General features: G+C 39.4%; 1 protein-coding gene across 3 annotated transcripts in view; it reads right to left on the bottom strand.

Moving 5' to 3' along the window:
- PRKAR2A (protein kinase cAMP-dependent type II regulatory subunit alpha) overlaps positions 1 to 17841 on the bottom strand; it is a 64575-nt gene that overhangs the window by 25759 nt on the left and 20975 nt on the right. For 2 of the 3 annotated variants that reach the window (XM_068982935.1, XM_068982936.1), the window contains exons 2-4: positions 14866 to 14901; positions 5197 to 5249; positions 1996 to 2079 (exon numbers count right to left, since the gene is read on the bottom strand). In XM_068982935.1, coding sequence (XP_068839036.1) covers positions 1996 to 2079; positions 5197 to 5249; positions 14866 to 14901 — 173 coding nt within the window. The remainder of the gene's footprint in view (positions 1 to 1995; positions 2080 to 5196; positions 5250 to 14865; positions 14902 to 17841) is intronic. The other variant, XM_068982937.1, reaches the window with a different exon arrangement.

Below are 17841 nucleotides of genomic sequence, written 5' to 3'. Positions count from 1 at the left end.
AAAATATTTATTTTTATGTATTCGGCTGTGCTAGATCTTAACTATGGCATGAGGGATCTAGTTACCTGACCAGGGATTAAACCCGGGCCCTCTACATTGGAAATGCAGAGTCTTAGCCACTGAACTACCAGGGAAGTCCCCGAAATTCTATATTCTTGACAAGGGCTTGGATTACTTAAGTCTATACATTTGTCAGACCTAAGGGAATGTACATTTAAAACTCATGCATGTGTTTCATTACATGTAAACTTTACATTAAAAGGCAACAAACAAATATTGAACTCCAGTTCATGATATGAACACCAAAATATTTAAGGGAATATACTGAGACTATCCAAAAAAAAAAAAATAAGGTGGGTTACTGTAGGGCAGCAAACAGCTGACTGGAAACGTTTTACTGGAACACAGCCACACACTTTCATTTATGCATTGCCTATGGCTGCTTTCCTGCTACAATAATGAAGCTGAGTAGTTGTGACAGAAATGTTTCGTATTTGCTATGGGCTCCCCTGGTGGCTCAGATGGTAAAGAATTCGCTTGCAATGAGAGAGACCTGGGTTTGATCCCCTGGTTGGGAAGATACCCTGCAAGAGGGCATGGCAACCCACTCTGGTATTCTTGCCTAGAGAATCCCCATGGACAGAGAAGCCTGGTGGGCTGCAGTCCCTGCGGTCCCAAAGAGTAGGACACGACTGAGTGACTAAGCACAGCACACATCTGGTTCTTTAAGCAAAAGGTTGCTAACCCCTTTGTTGAGGGTAGATGGTATATAACACAACAAGCATAGTAAAATTTTAATGTTAGAATCACGGCAGAGGATAAATACATGTTCTGTAAAACCCTCTCACTTCATTGTATTTGAATATTTTCATGATAAAATGTCAGAAAAATATAATTAAATCTGAAAATTTTATTTTTCCATACTGAAATGGTAAAATGATGTTCTTCATCACTAAGAAAAATCGGAATACTAGACTGACATAGCAACTTCCTTTAGAACATCTGCTAGTATAACATTTACAAGGGGTTTTATTCACAGTAGATAAAGAAGTCCCTTTTCTACTGATACAGATGGGTCTTTCAAGGAAAACAGCAGACAGACTAGTATTTCTTACAACCAGCCTTTCCTTGAACTCACTGTCCTTGTTTTATTCAATCTCAGACTAATAAATTTTTGATTAAAGTTCCAGCTATTCCTATAACCACAAAGCTACCAAACAGACTGGTTTACAGATGCCAGGAATACATCATGGACTTGTGTCTGACCAATCCAATTCCCAGAAGGCTGTGGGAATATCTTCAGAAGACTTCCCATTTGTAGGAACTGGGTAGTAGGAAAATTCTATTTCCCATCCCTCCTGTCTTTGCACATTCTGGGATTCCCTAGCAGGCCCAGCACTTCAGTCATCCATGGGCCTTCAGCACATGGCCCTCAAAGTATTGAAGAAATAGGAAATCTGAAGCATCTCTGTGCTTAGGAGGCAGCCCTGTTCTCCATCTTCACCAATAGAGGGAGGATAGGCACACACAGATCCTGTGCAGAGCCCTATAGACACATACGACTCTGTGTGTCCCAGGCCTGAGGTCTTCACTGAGAATAATCACAAGAGATGCCTCACACCAAGGAGGTGAGAAGCAGTCACCCACTTCCAGTGTGTAACTGCTACCGGTAAAGAGGACACCACATGGCATCTTTAGAGAAATTACTCTGTAGCATAAATAAAGACCCTCCGAACTAAGCCAGGGTCATGCAAACCTGAGCATTTCCTTTTGACAGGACCCAAATGCATGGTTCACAAATGGTACTGCCTTGGAGGAAGTACCAAAGCAGGTCAGAGAAATATTGAAAGTCATCTGTGTTTAGCTACAGTGCTAAACACAATGCAAAAGAAGAAGCTAAGGTTTTATTGCCTCATATGGCTGTGGCTAAGATGCTAAAACTGTTTAAATGATGAAAAGCTAAAAGACAAAAATATTTTAAAAAGTCAATGTTACCGGATCAAGATTTTTGAAAAGAAGAATATCTTTGCAAGCTTCCTGAAGTCTGCACCGCTGTTGATCAGTTTTAGGATGAATCACCTGCCAATCCAAGAAAACAAGGGAAATTTTAATATTCTATTTTAAAATATTACTTAACTTACAAATTAGAATATTTCTTTCTCCTAAAAATGGGAAAAATTAAGAGCACGTTTACCATAATTTTAATTTTATACAAATACCAAGCAGTACCCTGATCGTGGACAGGCAATGGGATGGGGATACGGCTGGCAGCAAGTCAGCTATCCTCTGGGAGCCCCAGAATCCCCATCCATAAAGCAGAAGGTTACATGTTCATTCATTCAACAAACATTTGCATCAACTAGTTGCCAGGCACCATCTCAGCTCTCCGGACAGAGCAGTGAACACAGGACACAAACACCTGCTCTCACCATCAATAAATACATAAAGGATGGTAGAGAGTGACAGGGCTAAGGAGAAAAATAAGGCAGGGAAGGGTGATTAAAAGTGTGTGTGTACATGCAGGTATGTGTCCAGATGAGGCCTGAGAAGGTGACATTTGTGTCAAGATCCTAAGGAGCTGAGGGGCACCTGAGGGAGTGAGTCATGTGGACATCTCTGTGAGATGACCTCCAGCAGAAGGAACAGCAAGTGGAAACAATATGATGGGTGAAGAGCATGTTTGAGAAAAACCAGGAGACAGGTGTGAGTGACAAAGAGCGAGGGGAAAAGATCAGGAAGAGACCTGGTTTGGGGGTTAGGTGGAGGGCAGTGTAAACCATAGAACTGGAACTTTTCTCTAGTGACCTGGGGGCAATCTCAGGGTTCTGACTGAGGAAGGAAAGACATCTGACTGATGATTTTAAAGGCTCAAGTTGGTTCCTAAGTGAAGAACAGCCTTGACAGACACAGGAGCAGAAGCCAGGAAGCGTCTGTGATTATCCTAGTGTTAAACTGGTGATTAAGACCAAGGTGGTAGCCGTGGAAGTATTGAGAACTACTGGAATCTTGGATATGATCTGAAGACCAAGCCCATTGGATTTGCTGAAAAATTGAATGTGGGTATAAAAAATTAAGAGGAGCTGAGGGTGACCTTAAAATTGTAGACTTAAGCAACAGGAAGGATGGAGGTGCCATTTAATGAGCTGGGGAAGACTGTGGGTGAAAAAGAATGTCTCAGTGGAAATCATCAGGAGCTCACTGTAAGCTGTCTATTGAAATCTAAATGGAGATGGCAAGTAAACAACGACTATATAAGCTGGCGTTCAAACATCAACAAACAGTATTATCAGTAATCATAGTGGTGCCTACAAAATCAGAGTTGCCATAGAATTAAATGAGCTGATACAGGCAGTGTTTAAAATAGAACCTGGCATTCAGTAGGTGCTCAAAAATTATTACTACTATCACTAATACTATAGATAGTCAATACATGTTTTTTGAACTAATACCACCACTGGGCATACACACCAAGGAAACTAGAATTGAAAGAGACACATGTACCCCAATGTTCATCACAGCACTGTTTATAATAGCCAGGACATGGAAGCAACCTAGATGTCCATCAGCAGATGAATGGATAAGAAAGCTGTGGTACATATACACAATAGAGTATTACTCAGCCATCAAAAAGAATACATTTGAATCCGTTCTAATGAGGTGGATGAAACTGGAGCCGATTAGAGTGAAGTAAGCCAGAAAGAAAAACACCAATACAGTATACTAACACATATATATGGAATTTAGAAAGATGGTAATGATAACCCTGTATGCAAGATAGCAAAAAAGACGCAGATGTACAGAACAGATTTTTTGACTCTGTGGGAGAGGGAGAGGGCGGGATGATTTGGGAGAATGGCACTGAAACATGTATATCATATAAGAAACGAATCGCCAGTCTAGGTTTGATGCAGGATGCAGGATGCTTGGGGTTGGTGCACTGGGATAACCCAGAGGGATGGTATGGGGAGGGAGGTGGGAGGGGGGTTCAGGAGTGGGAACTTATGTACACCCGTGGTGGATTCATGTTGATGTATGGCAAAACCAATACAGTATTGTAAAGTAAAAAAATAAAAAAAATTTTAAAAAATTTAAAAAAAAAGAATTATTGCCCAGTATCGCTGTTATAATTGAAAAACCTATTAAGCACCATCCTAAGTATTGTCTTCACCCTAAAAAATCTACATCACTTAATTTAGACCAGAAATAACAGATGTCAAAAGTGCTAAGTAATTTAAATTTATAATATTAAATAGTCAGTTCAAAAAGTTTTAACTTTTAAAAGTCTTTTCAAAATTTTATAACATCAAGAATGAAAAATTTAAAAACCTACATGTCTATTATATTCACACAATGGTAGCGTTTTATTATTAGAATAGTTCAGAAATCTTTTCTAGTCTGCTCACTTTAAGACATATTTGAAAAATCATTAAAGTTTCTTTATAACATCAATCTTTTTAAAAAGATGGTTCAAATTTGCTTTTATAAAAGTAACTTGTTAACTATATAAAAGTTGAAAAATCTGAGTTTTTGAAAAAGCAACCCCCAAATCAACTGTAGTCTTGCAACAACTACTGGGATGTAAAATCCCTACTGGGATTAAAATCTGGGATGTATCCTTCCAGGCATAAATCTTTTTACAAATAAGTAAACAAGTAAATAGGTATGAAGATGGATAGATGTTTAAAATTCTTTTTATTATAAAATGCTGTATAAACTGTACCTCAAATTTACATCATTCCACCTCATTAAACCCAGTCCTGTACCATCATTTCCAGTGGCTTCAGGTCTTCTTGATTTGAATGTGCCAGAATTTAGCCCCTGGAAACCCCTATTTTAGTTCATTTATGTTGCTTCCATCTTTCACTGTTATAATATTGCATTAACCTCCTTAGAAAGGATCCTTAGGAAGGATGCAACTGATAGGCATGAATTCTCCTGCAGGTAACTGCTGAGTCAGTTGGCTTGACTAAGTGTAAAGCTCATAGCTACAGCTAGGCACCCCTACCATATCCTCAACCAATCTTGCTTCCTATTCTTCTTAATAATTGTCAGTCTGTTAGATAAAAGTTGGTATCTTGCTGAGATTTTAATCTGTATTCATTTTAAATATCAGCATAATTAGACTTGGTATAGAGGAAAAGGGGAGTGAGTGGGGACTGAAATTATTCTATCCAATCCCTTTGCTGCAGTTCTTACCCTTGGATCAGTATCTTCCTCTTCCTCATCAGGGTTATAGGTCTCAGCACAGACTAAAGTTGGAGAGAAAAAAAATAGAGAGAAAAATGAATAAAACAAATGTGTATTTTACTGGAAAATAGGAAGTAAACATAATTTCCTTTTGTTCACTGTTTTCTAAAGCTATAATGAACTTTGCAACCCCTTCCTTCAATTAACAAATATACTAAGTACCTAGTAATGCCAGGCATTTTGTTAGTGATGAATAGTCAGCTATCCAGGGATTGGTAGACCAAACAGGAGAGAAACCATAAAAAACCTCATCTACTAAATTCTATGGTAGTGACAAGGATAAGCAAGGAAGTGCTGTCTCTGCTGAGCTATGAAGCAGGAACAGAAAACCACCAAGTACAATACACGCAGTATAGACATATGGATATGGAATTGGAGTACTCACAAAAAAATCTAAATATCTCAACCTCCTATGTATTAGAATGACTTAAAAGAATGAATTTTAACAAAACGAATATAATACTATTTGTCAGGCTCTCTTATAAATACAATATTATATAATTTAAAGCCAACTCGGTTTTCTTTGTAGGTAATCTGTGTTTGTACCAATGGGCTGCAGGACTTGTCTTCATCATAATTCAAAGATTTTAAAAATGTTAACCAAAAAAATAAAAAAGCTAACTAAACAATTGCTTACAATACCAGAATATCATAAATGATGTAAGTATGCATTTGAATAATTCAGCTATGAGGAAGATTGAGAAAGACCCTAACAATAAATCTGATAGAGGAACCCGAAAATTGAATACCAAGAGAAACTAATGAATCTAACCACATATCAGGTTGATAACATAACCACAGAAAAGGAAAGGGGAGTGATTTTAAGTAGCTTCTGAGCATAATAATCTGACCAGTGGGATGTATCCAATGACAAAAAAGAACTGATGTCGGCAGTGGTACAGTAATTCCAAAACTCCTCTGTGTACTACAGTTGTGAGTAAAAAAATATATACTTAGTTTTTCACTGGAAAAAAGGGGAATATTAGTACAAATACAGAACACAAGATGAGTTAGAATTGGAGATGCAATACAAGTCATGCTTTTAAAATCTTACCCTTAGGGATGACAATAGTAGACACAATGAATTATGTAATGAATAAAAAAGTTAGTGTACTCATAAACTGTTCTGTCAGGAATGTCTAGATGTGATCACTGGCGTTACCCAGAAAGCTACAAACCTGTTCCTTCCTCACAAGAGCTTTAGTATACGCCATTACAGCTAAGGAAAAGTTTTTCTTCTAAAAAATCCTCAATTATTTGCAATAACTGTGTGACCTGGCTTGGTTTACTTCAAATCTCCACCTTCTCTTCTGCACACTGGAGCTAACAGTAGCGATTCCCCTCTGAGGACTGTTGTAAGGTTTCAAGTAAACAAGCGCAGGGCACACGGTAAGGAGGCAGTAAATGCCAACTCGTTGAACTACTGCTATTATCACGTTTCATTTGTTCTGGTTTTCTGGAACTTTAATTGCCATTATCTTGGTTCTTTTCTCTATCCGAGCTCTTTCAACAACTGTCCTCTCTTCAAGGCTGTCTTGTATTACAGATTTTGCCCTTAAAATTTTTACTTCTCTTGCCCTCTCATGCAACTATGCCAAAGCCTTTGACTGAGTGGATCACAACAAACTGTGGAAAATTCTTAAAGAAATGGGAATACCAGACCACCTGACCTGCCTCCTGAGAAATCTGTATGCAGATCAAGAAGCAACAGTTAGAACCGGACATGGAACAACAGACTGGTTCCAAATTGGGAAAGGAATATGTCAAGGCTGTATATTGTCACCCTGGTTATTTAACTTATACGCATATGCAGAGTACATCATGCAAAATGCTGGGGTGGATGAAGCAAAGCTGGAATCAAGATTGCTGGGAGAAATACCAATAACCTCAGATATACAGATGATACTACCCTTATGGCAAAAAGTGAAGAGGAACTACAGAGCCTCTTGATAAAAGTGAAAGAGGAGAAGTGAAAAAGCTGGCTTAAAATTCAACATTAAAAAACTAAGATTATGGCATCTGGACCCATCACTTCATGGCAAATAGATGGATAAATCATGGAAACAGCAACAGACTTTATTTTCTTGGGCTCCAAAATCACTGCAGATGGTGACTGCAGCCATGAAATTAAAAGATGCTTGCTTCTTGGAAGAAGAGCTATGACCAACCTAGACAGCATATTAAAAAGCAGAGACATTACTTTGCTGACAAACGTCCATCTAGTCAAAGCTATGGTTTTTCCAGTAGTCACGTATGGATGTAAGAGTTAGACCATAAAGAAAGCTGAGTGCCGAAGAATTAATGCTTTGGAACTGTGGTGTTGGAGAAGACTCTTGAGTCCCTCAGACTGCAAGATCAAATCAAATCAATCCTAAAGGAAATCAACCCTGAATACTCATTGGAAGGACTGATGCTGAAGCTGAAGGTTCAATACTTTGGCCACCTGATGTGAAGAACTGACTCACTAGAAAAGACCCTGATGCTGGGAAAGACTGAAGGCAGAAGAAGGGGACAACAGAGGACAGATGGTTGGATAGTATCACCAAATCAGTGGACATAAGTCTGAACAAACTCCAGGAAATGGTGAAGGACAAGGAAGCCTGGCGTGCTGCAGTCTATGGGGTCGCAAAGAGTCAAGACATGACTGAGCAACTGAACAACAAATTAGCATTCTGTAGTGGACCCTTCTAATCTTCATTCTTCTTATATCCTTAATCCACCAAGTTCATTTACAAGCCTTATAATGTTTGTTAGGGTTTACGTCTTATTTGTGAGCAGGCAAGGAATATAACTGGTTCTTGACCCTACACTCCATTCTTCTGTATGATGGCTAAAAATCTCTATGTATCTACAATGAAGGGATGAGATGATACATACCACTCTCAATCCCTGATTTCTTAGAGACATTTACTCCCTGCAGTGCTGGTCTAGCTGCCCTCCAGCTTCCTCCTTCCCACTGATTTTCTGAACTAATGGAATACCTGAGAAACGGTGACTCCCCACATGACCTGTAGACAGGACGCCCTTTCTTGTCCAGCCTATAGGTGTGGGCCATGCCTTCTGTGCTGCATTGCCATTAATACTCTGCCTAATAGGAAACCAGGATCCTTAAACAGACGGAGAAAAACTCGGGAGAAGGGAGTAAGAGAACAGACATCATTCTAATCCCTAAAACAGCACCAAGTAATGTTCTGTATAGAGCGCTGCCCAACCCCTGGTAGCACAGGCTTTTGGACTAAGCCAGGTAAGGGATGGAATATAATGATTCCTTATCTTTCACCAAGCCGTTCTTGTTTCCACAAGGAAACAAGTTCATCTTAGGTCTGTCCTAAAGATTAAGGCAGACACCTTTCTGAGTTCTTAGATGTTACTGCTGTCACTTTCCACATTTTCATAGGTATTTGGGTAGGGGGCTGAGGAAGCTGTTTTGAAGGCAGCTCATCAGATACTATGTTAAACTGCAAACTTCTTGGTTCTCTGTGCTCTTGATTAATGCTGTCATTGTCAGCCCAGTTTTCTAAACAAGAAATTTGGAACTCACTATTACTGCCTTCTTTCCACCTGTTACCCAATGAATACATCAAATTCTGCCTCAGAAATATTCTCATACTTGACCTTTATTCCATCTACCCTGTTAATCCTTGGTCCAGGATTTCAAAATGTCTTCTTTGAAAAATGCATTTAAAAAACCCTCATTTGGGAGACAGGTGGGTACATGGGGATTATTATACTTTCTCTACTTTTGCATATGTATGGAAAATTTTCATTTAAAAAGTTGAAAATAATAAGTCTTTTAATGATGAGACTGACAGGATTTTACTGATAATGACACTTAGTCTTGAGCTCACTTATTTTCAGGCTTGCTCTTCTTCTGATTTTGGAGGAAAGTACTGTAGCACTTAGCTCACTTTTGTATTTTTAGACATTAATGTAACTGAGGCAACAAATGTTACATCCTGAAGTCTTAAGACATAGCACTATGATTTAAACAAAAGCAATTATTTTCATTAAAATCATTAATGTTTCCTATTTGTGAAAAATGGAGAAGCAAGTAGCAACCCACTCCAGAATTCTTGCCCGGGAAATCCCGTGGACAGAGAAATTGGTGGGCTACAGTCTATGGGGTCCCAGAGTTGGATACGACTGAGCACACAGACATTAGTAGAAAAACAGTGTATCTTTATTTTTTTTAATTGGATGTTTTCGCTTTTCTATTTGAACACCAGACAGCTCCTTTTTCTTCTTCCTCTGTTTACCTCAACCTCTCTACTTCTTCCTGATCCTGATCCCAAATTACTTTTCTCATTTTCTATATAAAAATCTATTCTTAGGTCTCTGTGATTGCTGTCCCTTATGGCTCTAAATATCAGGAAGCTTATCTCAGTGTAAAAGTTACCTGGGGAGTCCCAGAGTCAGTGTGATCCTCTCTGCAGCCTCAAGAACTACACTGAATGTCCTGAGATGCTCAAGACCTACTGAAGACAAAGGCTAAAAGAGCAGCACAGCCCCTCACTTGAGGGAGTCAATGTTGCCCCCACTGTCCAGCAGATGTCACTAGTTAGTAACAGGGAACTGTACAAAGGAACAATAGCTCAGCCAGTGTAACTTCCTCCTCTAGGTTTTAACGGCTGCTTTCTTCATCCAGAAATGTGAATCACTAAAATGTACTTGTGAGAGAAAACCCCTTCATTTCTACCAGGCCTGGTCACTGGCTTCAGGCCCTGCGCTGTCCTGCTGGTTCCCGTGAACAGCTGATACAGCCTGGTATATGAGAAAGCTAGGGTTCCCATAACAAAACACTACAGACTGGGTGCCTTTTTAAACAGCAGTAATCTGTAAAATGAAAGGTTTTTGGTTTTTCTTTTTTAAGTTTTTAAAGTAACAGAATCAAACTGATATTTCAAGTTCAAGGACAGTCAATGCTAATCTAGGACAAATTCAAGAAATCTGCCTTTAAAGAATTTATGGACTGTCTTCCAATTGATGTACTCATTGCTTGATGTGGAGGGGCTGTTCTGCTAGAACGTAGGATTTGGAAGCTGCAGTTTCTCAATTCCAATACTTTGCAGGGGAGAGGCAGCATCAAAGAGGGGAAGGCCTCATCTCTGAAGCTACGCACACTACAGTCTGAGGGTGGATCCATTATTCCACACTATTTCTCTACGTCCCCAGTCCTTGGTCTCTTCAACGGTATGACGGTATAACAATCCTAGAACCATGTTAAAGGGTTAATAGTAGGAGGAGACATTTAAATACAAGGCCTGGCTCACAGGAGACACTCAACAACTGCGAGCTCTCCTCTGCTGCTTTACCTTCCAGGTTATTATTCAGTCAGATATCCTGAGTGTTGAATTCTCTTCTGCAGTGTCTGACAAAAGCACATGTATTCACACAAATAGTTTAGCTGAGATCCTTGGATCACATCAGGAGTCCATTCCCTAACTCTCTTTCCAGTTTATTTTATTAACTTTTCTCCTCTCCTATGGCCAGAGCAGCTGGGTCCTGTTTATCCTCCTTCAAGGCTTCAGACATTCTTCTACCTGGAATGCATCCTTCTTGGTACTAGCCCAAGAATAACCATGTTTTTCAACTTCCAGTGCAATTTCTGCCTCCCTCCAAGAAGCGCTTCTTGATTTTTTTTCTGCCTACAATAATTTCTCTTCCTGTTTCCTGATCCTTCCTGATCCGGCCATATTTACCAACACTGTTGCAAATGTTAACTATACACCAGTGAACAAAACAGATGAAATTCCCTGCCTGACTGGCATTTATACCCTTGCATAGTGAACTAGATGGTAAATGGGATAAGTAAGTTAAAAGAGGAAGGGAACTAAGAAGAAAATAAAGTAGGGAGATAGGCTGTGTTTGTGTGCTGGGGAGGGGCAAGGATTTCAGATAGGCCTTACTTAAGGCCTGAGAAGGTATCCTTCACATGAGGGTCTGAAGAATGTGAGTGAGCAGTCCACAAAGGTAGCTTTGGTGAGATATGGGAACAAAAGTTTGACTAGAATGGGCTCAAGAGAGAACAGAAGAGAACGGGAAGCATGTATGGACCACTCTTTCAAGAAGTTTTGCTATAAAGATAGGCAGAGAGAAACAGTGGCAGCTGGAGAGGGAAGGGTGATTTGTAAAAGTTTCATTTTAAGAAGGTAGCACCAATGATATGCTGCTGAGAAAATCCAGCTGAAGGATGAAGATAATGCAGGATAAAGAAGAGGTAACTGCTGGAAGGATGAAGGGTTGAGATCTAGTGTACAGGTGGACAAATGGACTCACAGGCAGGTGGGGAAGGACAGACGTGGGAGTCTATGGAAATTCTCTTCTATTATTTCTGTTTCTTTAGTTAAATTGAGAAGATCATCTGCTAGGAATAGGAGCGGGAGGAGGTGTTATAGGTTTGGGGAGAAAGAAGGTATGAAAGACTTACCTAGGAGAACAAGAGAGTGAAAGAAGTACAGGAACAGTATGATTGTGGTCACCAAGAGCGTACTAGAGGTTAATAATCATGAACTGAGGGTAAGATCAGTCAGCAGGGCTGCGTGTTTTTCCTCCACCAAGTACAGATGCGGTGCAGACACAGAATATGTGGAGAATGGGTTTAACCAGAGTGTGGCTTAGCCAAGCAAATATAAAAGGAAAAGAGAACTGAGGGAAGTGGTTATAATCACTGATCAAGAAATTTAAGGTTAGTAAAGAGGAATTGAGAAAGAACGAAAAGGAGACAGATCAATGAGCTGTGAGAGCTGGAGGAGGACAGCACACGAGCTGGTAGAAGACAGCGGGCAGCAGTGGGCGACCTGCAGCACTGACTGAGAATACGGAGGGTTGTGATGCTGGTCCTACCACAGGACAACCACAGCAGTGAGTGGCTGAAGCAGGTGGAAGACCACAACCCTGGAGGAGAAGAGGTCAAGGAATGGAAGGACCAGACGCTGAGAGGATTATTTATGTGGAAATGAGAAGGAACCTGGAGTTATTAGAGGACTAAAACAAGGAGGGGGTGGCTGGGAGAATATAATGTGAGGCTTGAGGCTGAGGGGTTGAGGGAGAGGAGAGAGAGATCTAGAAGCAATGCGGATCAACAGAGACATCCACACATCTGCCATCAGTGTTACAAGGAAAGGGAAAGAGAAGTGAGGCTTGAGGGCAAGCCACGCTTTAGCTAGATCATGACGATGAAGACTAAACTGAGAGTATGGGCTAAGAAATTTACGGGATGTAGCTGAAGACTGAGCAAGAGTTCTAGCGGGTACAAGAATGGGTACCTGGGGATGGGACGGTTAGTACTTAGGCATTAAGCTATCTTTGGGCATTTTATCACCTTGACTGGTTCAAGTTATGTAACCTCTGCTTTGCCCCAGTTTCCCCACCCGAATAATGGGGTAATCAGAGCATGTAACTCATAGTGTTAGTGTAAGGATTATATTCAACAACACAAGGCAGGCATTTAGGAGGACCTTAAAAATGTGTACTGAGTACACAGCCGGCACTCAAAAAACCATTAGCTCTTGCTAACAAGCTATTTTCTCTGCTGCATAATCATTTTTGGTTCTGTTAAGAATTCTTTATTTTCATTTAACATTTGAGTGATATTAACAAGTTTTAACTTTTCAATAAGACTGTAGGAGCTAAGGGTGAGGGATAATACCAAGCACTTGTCTGCGTTGCGCAGAGTTCAAGGACTGAACACACTGACAAAGAGCCTACGCAGCAATTCATCTGTGACCCTCTGTGACCTCTGGAGGAGGTGTCACTGCACTCTCCATTTCCCAGGCCTGTCCCAGATGCCAACAGCTAATATTAAGAAACTTTGGATAAAATGAGGTGCAGGGAAGAACAGAAATGGGAGATAGCAGCTCATAAGTCTCATACCAGTCTTAATTCCTACTTTACTTCCTCTCCATAAATGACTCTGTTTTTCTTTTTTAGCTGCACCTCGAGGCATAAGGGATCTTAGTCCCTTTTCACCCCCAATCAGGGATCAAACCAGTGCCCCCTGTAGTGACAGCTCAGTCCTAACCACTGGACCACAAGGAATTCCTGTCTCTGTTAAATGACTTTTTATAGGAAACAACACATTCTTCCATCTCTTTTCAACAGACTTTGGTGTACAGTCTTAGCAAAAACTTTCTGAAAACATAAATGAGCAGATTCTCTCAAAGAAAAGGACTGTTAGAAAAGGGATTTGGAGCCTTACTAAATATTAGGTCACATGACAATTTAAAATCAAGAAACCTTCCCAAACAAGGGGATATAAAAGAATGACAGGACACATATAGCTTGCATAGCAATTTTGAAACACATTAACATCCCAACTGTACAACCAAATAAAGTAGATATATCCAGAAGCTTAGCATTTTAATTATAAGAAAAACTTTCAGAAAACATATTTATCAGTTCTATGAAAAAATGGGGACCTTCTCAGCTTAAGAACAATCATGAAATAAAGAGAGATGTATATAGTCAATACAGATTTACTGAGTACTTGCTGTGTGCCAGCAAGTATTCAAGGTACCAGTCACAGATCAAAATTTTTAAGTCAATAAAAAAGAGAAAAATTAAATTATCTAGATCACAACAGTTAAATGGGAAATGTATTATTAAACTAGTCGCATATAAAAAAATAAAAATAGACCTCCTGCATTTGGAAAATATTCATTTTTTGTTAATAATCAAAGGAATGCCAGATAAAACAATCCAAGGCACTATTTTACTTCTAAATTAAAGGAGTACATTTATAAGTCAAGAATATAAAAATATATTTAAAATATAAATGAAAGGAGTCAGCACCGCCTATATTAGTGAGACGGAGGTGAAGAACAGGTCTTACAGGGCATCTTTCTCCCTGTAGCCTATTTTCTAGACTGCCTCTTGAAAGCAGTGCAAAGAAGAAGCCAAAGCAATGCTCCGTCTCTGACCAGAGACTGCTACTCCCAGCGCTGCAACCGAGGAATTAATTTAAGGGGCTCAACAACACGAGCAAGAAGTTAATGGCTAACTTCCCCGGTGGTTCAGTGGTTAAGGATCTGCCTGCCAATGCAGGAGACATGGATTCAGCCTCTGCTCCGGGAAGCTCGCACGTCCCAAGCCCACGCTCCACAACTATCGAGCCCAGGCTCCAGAGCCTGCAAACCGCCACTACTGAAGGCCGAGCGCCCTAGAGCCTTGTGCCTCACAAGAGAAACCACCACAGGGAGAGGCCCATGCACCACAACACGGAGTAGCCCCCTCACCTCAACTAGAGAAAGCCCATGTGCAGCAACGAAGACCCACCACAGCCAAAAAATAAAAATAAATAAACCTTAAAAAAAATTAATGGCAAGCATAATCTAGAATGCCAGAAATAGTAAAATGAAAAGTTGTTTTTAGAATCCATAATTATGAACATGGAAAAATATCAATGACATAAATGAGACAAACTTACTATAGTAATCTAAAAATAAGCACATATACATTTAAAACAAAATGAAACAGAACAAAGGCATCATAGGTAATTCTGATAATGTTCTACAATGCTATCAACTTACCTTTTTATTAAAAAGATAAACTTATTTTTATTTAAGATAATCTCATCTTAAAATAGCATTTTAGTAGTATGTTATGAAAAAGAATACATACCTGACACTCGCCGATCAAATCTGCCAGGAATTGGAACTGCAAAACAAAAAAAAATAACGTTTAGTCATCATTATGTCACACGACCCATCTTTATTTCCCCTTTTTGTAAAGATCTTTCACAGCAGAACCAGGAAACTGAATATCAAGTTGGTGGGTAAATTCATATTCTTTCATCATCAACCACAGACAGTGGTTCAACATGATCACATACAGACAACATAAAAAATATATATATGTCTTTGAAAACAAACTCTTTATAAGTTTAACATGAGTGGCAATTTTATTTCTGCTCACATTCAAGTTCTATCTAATTTGTATCACACCAGATAAGTAAGAAGTCTACTAAATTTACTGGTAATGTCACGATATCAAACATTTAAATTTTTTTCTTTTAAAAATAATTACAAGACCTGCTAACTAATAGTATTTACATTTCCTTTTAAAATAATTTAATGAGTATTACACTAAAATAAAAAAATGAACCATTAAGTTACACTCTCCTTCAATATGGATGGGTTTTCTCTACCCACGGTCAGTGTATTAATTAGAAAACTGTATCACATGTCTTTAAGTTAAAAAAATTTTTTTCTTTTTGCTAATTTTTCCTGCTTCTCACCTATATCATTCCTTGTGTTTGATGGTTATCTTAATTCTTACTACGGAACTATATCATTTGAACAAGGTGGGTTTTTCTATCTTTGAAGATTAATCTGATTAATTTTATTTTAAAAAACATACAGAATATGCCTTATTAATCTCCAAAAAATAGAAATTTGAGGGTTACTGAAAAAGAAATTGAAGATGGCTCTGAGAGCCAAACTCTAGTGCAAAAGTTTCTGAAACAAATATAGACCCAGGAAGGAGGGAAATGCTCATCTTAATAAGATTAGAATTATCATTTTGCATAGCACAGGGTCAAAGGTATGTTACCAGAACAAATAGGCCAATAATCAAAAGAAAATCCCAGTGGTTCCTAAAAGTACAATAATCTGTCACTACTTCCTCAATAAAAGAGTGGATTAAAAATACAAGCAAAGTACCTAGTATATGCCATGCACTGTAGTAGACAATTTAGAAAACATTAGTGAACAAAAAAATCCCTGATTTTATGAAGCTTGAGCAATGCGGGAGAGTTGACTTTGATTATTTGAAAATACACGTCTCATCACTCAGTAAACAGATGAAAATACACCAGCATAAGCCCTCAATCCAGGCCTCATGGGGTTTCCATAATTAAAACCCCACCAAATATTAGTATACAACCTGAAATTATAAAGCACATAGTGAAACAATTTAGCATGGGTGCTATCAGGGGATACCTCAAAGGGCTAGACAGAAAAATTATAGACCTATCATAAAATAAGAACTGTATGTTTAAAACAAAGACATAAAGAAGGAATCAAAAATTTTAAATGTGAAGTTAAAATCACTACTTCCATCTATCATGCAAAAAAAAGACAAAATTACTTTTTAAAATTCCTAAAGCATTCCCACAAACTGAAAGAGTTCAAGTGTTTAAAAAAAAAAAAACTGACTTGCAGTGTAAAATGTAATTAAGAACAAGACACTTAAGGCATTTAGCTCAAATGGATCACTGGGTGGATGAAAAGGTAAACAAAATGGGCACAGACACGTTGCCTAATAAATCTATGTGTTATTTAACTTTAAATTAGTACACATCTTAAAAACTTTTATAGGGTCAGAGGAAACAGCTGCAGTTGGAAGAAGATAACAACGCCAAGGCACACAGAGGATGCAGTCAGTAACTACAGCAGTCAGAGACCACCCATTCTAATTTCACCACTGCTTAGAGAGCTCAAAACACAGCAGATCAGACTTTATGTGAATCCAAGTATTCAACCAGTGTAAATCTGAGAAAATCTTCCAGCAGAAAACAATGCCTAAAATGCTCTCCTTTTCTATCATAAACAAATACTGATAGGGAGTAGGAAAACTTAAAATTTAGGTTATCTGATCTGAAAACATGTGCCTTAAAAATATTAACCAATGCAGTCTCAATGGAAACTAAAAATCATTATTACTGATTAAATGAACTCCTAAACACAGACATACTCTGAAAATTAAAACAGGGTTCTTTGAGCATGCAGAATATTTTATGTGGTAAATATTAAGAACATCTGGAGAATTTGGAAACATTTCCTAAAGTCTCTCTTAAATTGAAATATGATAGACAAGATAACAGAATTTTCCCATGGCAGGAAATGGCACAAAAGCCTGGAGAACAAAACCCAACCACGATTAGGGCAGGGCAGAACCCTGTAGCTCAGACATAAGGAATCTACGTGTAATGCAGGAGACCTGGGTTTAATCCCTGGGTTGGGAAGATCCTCTGGAGAAGGGAATGGCCTGGAGAATCCCATGGAGAGAGGAGCCTGGCAGGCTACAGTCCGTGGGGTCCCAAAGAGTCAGACACGACTAGCGACTAACACTACTAAGGCTCAGGACCAAAGACTCTGCGACTCCAGGGAAGGCAAATAGGCACACTCAAAGCCAGGCTGGGAGGATGTTAGCAGCACCAGCTGTGTGCAGAGGCAGAGAACAGAAGCAGGACGTTAACGAGGGCCTTGTGTCTGGGGGACCTCGGCCTACTATAACATAGCACAGCATAGCAAATCTCAAAAGTGGAATACAGAGCAGCTGTCAGGGCAGGCCCTTCAGCACGGTTAATCACAACATGGAGACTGCCAGGAAGGGCTGCCACCAAAGGGTGACATTGTGCTGGGCCCTCATAGGCCAGGGGGTGAAAGTGCATCTCTGGGCAAAGCTTGAGGAAAGCCCCAAAGGCAAGAAGGTTTTTGGATTGGAGAAATATCCCAGGGTGCCTGGAAACAGATGAGGGAGAAGTAGGGTGTCAGGGGAGGACCACTCAGTGAAGCAAGAGAAGCCCAAGAAAAAGTGCTGGCTAATGGCTCAGTGGTAAAGAATCCATCTGCCGTGCAGGAGGCACGGAGACTC

The sequence above is a fragment of the Capricornis sumatraensis genome, chromosome 10, assembly GCF_032405125.1.
Source record: "Capricornis sumatraensis isolate serow.1 chromosome 10, serow.2, whole genome shotgun sequence".
Classification (NCBI taxonomy): domain Eukaryota; kingdom Metazoa; phylum Chordata; class Mammalia; order Artiodactyla; family Bovidae; genus Capricornis; species Capricornis sumatraensis.
Note: the sequence above shows the minus strand (reverse complement) of the source record. Positions and strands in the feature narration are given on the sequence as shown.